This window comes from Chaetura pelagica, unplaced genomic scaffold (assembly GCF_000747805.2).
Source record: "Chaetura pelagica isolate M959 unplaced genomic scaffold, ChaPel_1.0 scaffold679, whole genome shotgun sequence".
In the NCBI taxonomy this organism is placed as follows: Eukaryota; Metazoa; Chordata; class Aves; order Apodiformes; family Apodidae; genus Chaetura; species Chaetura pelagica.
The window spans coordinates 15,848-19,950 of record NW_009954575.1 but is presented as its reverse complement, the minus strand read 5'-3'; the positions used below and the strand labels follow the sequence as shown (position 1 = coordinate 19,950).

Sequence of the window (4,103 nt, the reverse complement as noted above, 5' to 3'; positions counted from 1 at the left end):
TGCAACCCTGCACGTGTCCCCACGGGTTGGCTCACAGAGGTGGCTCCTTGGCTCACAGAGGTGGTTCCCTGTGCAAGAGCCAAGGTAGCCAGATGGGTACAGCGTGTCTCTAGGTGCACTGGGGTCTGTCCCACACGTACCCACACCGGAAGGAGATGCTGCACCTTTCCCTTCCACACACAGGTGTTTGCTCCTCCCCACGGTTGTCCCACCCAACCCCAGACCTTCAATCCCAGATCCTTTGCAAATCAACTGATGGACCAGGCAGAGCCTGTCCCAGCCCTGCCCTGCCTGGCCATCCATCCCTCCATCCCTCCATCCCTCCATCCATCCATCCATCCATCCCTCCATCCCTCCATCCATCCCTCCATCCATCCCTCCATCCCTCCATCCATCCCTCCATCCATCCCTCCATCCCTCCATCCATCCCTCCATCCATCCCTCCATCCCTCCATCCATCCCTCCATCCATCCCTCCATCCCTCCATCCATCCCTCCATCCATCCCTCCATCCCTCCATCCATCCCTCCATCCATCCATCCATCCATCCACCCACCCTTGGCTGCAGGAGAGCAGGCAGAGCTGGGGCCATGCTGAGCTCCCTCTCCTCTGCCAGGTGCCTACCTGGTGCCATACCTGGTCCTGCTCATCATCATCGGGCTCCCCCTCTTCTTCCTGGAGCTGGCGGTGGGGCAGCGCATCCGCCGGGGCAGCATCGGGGTCTGGAATTACATCTGCCCCCGCCTGGGGGGCATTGGCTATGCCAGCTGCCTGGTGAGTGCACCCGTGGGTCCCCCTGGGGGCTGTGGGGTGGCCTGGGAACCAACCTGCAGGGGTCCCACCAGGAGGTTTGAGAGGTCAAGGGGAGTTTTCCCAGCTCCGTCCCTGGGTGGGAAGGGTCCCATCCCATCCCCTGATCCCAACACCTCTGATCCCTGCCCACTGGGAAGGGTGTTGGGGACAATGCTCTGGGATCTATCCCAGGTTTTGGAAACCAGAGGTTGAGGTGTCTCCTGGGACACTGGGTCTTCTCTGCTCCAGGTGCCTTGATCAGGTGGAGACATTTCCCTTGGGTTGGAGGAGTCTCCTCCATGCTCAGCCTTTGGGGGGTCTTTCCATGATCTGATCCTCTGATCCCTGCCCACTGGGAAAGGTGTTGGGGACAATGCCTTGGGATTGAATGTCCTCTCCTCCTCCTTCCTCTCCCTCCAGGTGTGTTTTTTCGTTGGTCTCTATTACAATGTCATCATTGGCTGGAGCATCTTCTACTTCTTCAAGTCCTTCCAGTACCCCCTGCCCTGGAGCGAGTGCCCCGTCGTGAGAAACGGCTCCGTGGCTGGTAAGGGGGGGTCACCAGGGTGGGGGGAGCAGTTCCCAGGGAAAGGAGGGCACTGAGAACCCCACTCCAAGATCTATCCCAGGTTTTGGAAACCAGAGGTTGAGGTGTCTCCTTGGGCACTGGGTCTTCTATGCCAGCTGCCTGGTGAGTGCACCCGTGGGTCCCCCTGGGGGCTGTGGGGTGGCCTGGGAACCAACCTGCACGGGTCCCACCAGGAGGTTTGAGAGGTCAAGGGGAGTTTTCCCAGCTCCGTCCCTGGGTGGGAAGGGTCCCATCCCATCCCCTGATCCCAACACCTCTGATCCCTGCCCACTGGGAAGGGTGTTGGGGACAATGCTCTGGGATCTATCCCAGGTTTTGGAAACCAGAGGTTGAGGTGTCTCCTGGGACACTGGGTCTTCTCTGCTCCAGGTGCCTTGATCAGGTGGAGACATTTCCCTTGGGTTGGAGGAGTCTCCTCCATGCTCAGCCTTTGGGGGGTCTTTCCATGATCTGATCCTCTGATCCCTGCCCACTGGGAAAGGTGTTGGGGACAATGCCCTGGGATTGAATGTCCTCTCCTCCTCCTTCCTCTCCCTCCAGGTGTGTTTTTTCGTTGGTCTCTATTACAATGTCATCATTGGCTGGAGCATCTTCTACTTCTTCAAGTCCTTCCAGTACCCCCTGCCCTGGAGCGAGTGCCCCGTCGTGAGAAACGGCTCCGTGGCTGGTAAGGGGGGGTCACCAGGGTGGGGGGAGCAGTTCCCAGGGAAAGGAGGGCACTGAGAACCCCACTCCAAGATCTATCCCAGGTTTTGGAAACCAGAGGTTGAGGTGTCTCCTTGGGCACTGGGTCTTCTCTGCTCCAGGTGCCTTGATCAGGTGGAGACGTTTCCCTTGGGTTGGAGGAGTCTCTCCTATGCTCGACCTTTGGGGGGTCTTTCCATGATTTGATCCTCGTTTGGGGACCCAGAACTTGAGTCTCTAGGCTGCCTGGGGCCAGGAGATGACCCAAGACCATGACAGTGAGAGCTGGACAGGGTTCACCTGGTTGCTCCACTGGTGCCCAACTGAGATGCTGATGGAGCTGGTGGTGTTTCCTAACATCTCAGGTTCTCCTTGGGTCACTCCAGGAGGTTTTATAGCAAGTGCAAATGTCTCCCCTTGTATGGAACATCTGATCTTCACCTGACGTTGCCTTCATGTCTTGTCTCTTCTTAAAAATGAGCCCCATTCATTCCTGTCCCTTCTTTTCCTGGGTTCCTTGCCTTCCCTGGCCAGCTCCAGCAGGTCTTGGTCATCAGTTGATCTTCATTCTCTCAGAGATGGTGGGTGACCCTTCTCCAACCCCCTCACTCTCTCCTGCCTCTGCTCACTTGCAGTTGTGGAGACTGAATGTGAGAGGAGCTCGGCCACCACCTACTTCTGGTACAGGGAGACCCTGGACATCTCCAACTCCATCTCAGAGAGCGGGGGGCTCAACTGGAAGATGACCCTGTGTCTGCTGGTGGCTTGGAGCCTTGTTGGCCTGGCCATGATCAAAGGCATCCAGTCCTCAGGGAAGGTGGGTATTGGTGGCCACTGAGGTGTCCTCGGGGCAGGAACCTCCTGACTGGACCACACTCTGCTGTGCTGATCTGGGGTGGCTGGAGGATGATGCTGTGTCCCCTGGGATGTTCAACCTGCTCCAGAGCTGGGGACATCACTGTGGGGATCCAGAAGAAGATCAAAAGAGGGTTTGGGGAAGAGGTTCAGCCCCACTGACCCCTGCAGACATGGCCCAGGGCTCAGCCACGTCAGGTTGGCCAAATCCTCTGCCCAGCCCCTGCTTTTGGGGACCATCAGTGGTCCAACCTCCCATGGACACACCTCAATGGGTGGTCGTAGGACATAGAGATGGGAGCTGAGTCCTCCTTCTTGTGGGGAGCCCTGGAGAGCAGGGCAGGGAGGGACAGAAAGCTTGGGGAGAGGGTTGCTGGTGGCTGGTGGAGGCTGGTGGCACTTGAAGCAGTGGGTGGAATGCAGAAGGGTGTGATCTTCTGGGACACTTGGTCATCCCTGTCTCCAGATGTGCTCGGCAGAACATCTGGTGCCTTAGCAGGAGGCAATGAGACCCCTGCCCCATGGGGTGGGAGGGAGCTGCAGGAACAGGACCACAACAGCAGGTCTCCTCTGCCCAGACTGAAGTCCTGTCAGTGTCTGCTCACTGGGCCACTGGAGATGTTCCCCACACCAGGAACCAACTGGAGCTGCTGGGGGAAGGAGATGGGCTGGGGGTGCAGAGCTGCCCTTCCCTTGGGCTCCCTGGCCACCAGCAGTTGAGGGTTGAGGTTGAGGGATCCTGAGAGTCATCACCAGAAGCTTCACCCTCAGCAGCCCCAAGAGTTTTTACCCTCTTAAGTGTGTCCAGGAACTGTGCAGCCCCACCTGAGCTTCACCCTGCACTGAGTCCCCACAGCTCAACCCTGCAGCACCTGAGGAGCCACCTCGTTCTGGGGAGGACAACCCTCCCTTCTCACCCCTCCTGAGCTGCCCTGGGCTTGGGGGGGTGGTGGGGCTGAGCTTAGTGGTCAGTGCAGGTGTCCATGCCCTGGTTCCACCACCCCTGTCCCTCCAGGTGATGTACTTCAGCTCCCTCTTCCCCTACGTGGTGCTGGTTTGCTTCTTGGTGCGAGGGCTTCTCCTGCGCGGGGCCGTGGACGGGATCCTGCACATGTTCACACCCAAGGTGAGAACCTCCAAGCTCAGCACACCCCGAGCAGCTTCTCCTCCTGGTTCCTCCCACC

At 58.7% G+C, this 4,103-nt stretch overlaps 1 protein-coding gene across 2 annotated transcripts in view; it reads left to right on the top strand.

Annotated features, from left to right (window-relative positions):
• The window catches only part of SLC6A17 (solute carrier family 6 (neutral amino acid transporter), member 17), a 15,748-nt gene that overhangs the window by 5,850 nt on the left and 5,795 nt on the right, over nucleotides 1–4,103 (top strand). For both annotated transcript variants that reach the window (XM_010005429.1, XM_010005428.1), the window contains exons 2-5: nucleotides 616–773; nucleotides 1,212–1,338; nucleotides 2,700–2,881; nucleotides 3,935–4,045. In XM_010005429.1, coding sequence (XP_010003731.1) covers nucleotides 616–773; nucleotides 1,212–1,338; nucleotides 2,700–2,881; nucleotides 3,935–4,045 — 578 coding nt within the window. The remainder of the gene's footprint in view (nucleotides 1–615; nucleotides 774–1,211; nucleotides 1,339–2,699; nucleotides 2,882–3,934; nucleotides 4,046–4,103) is intronic.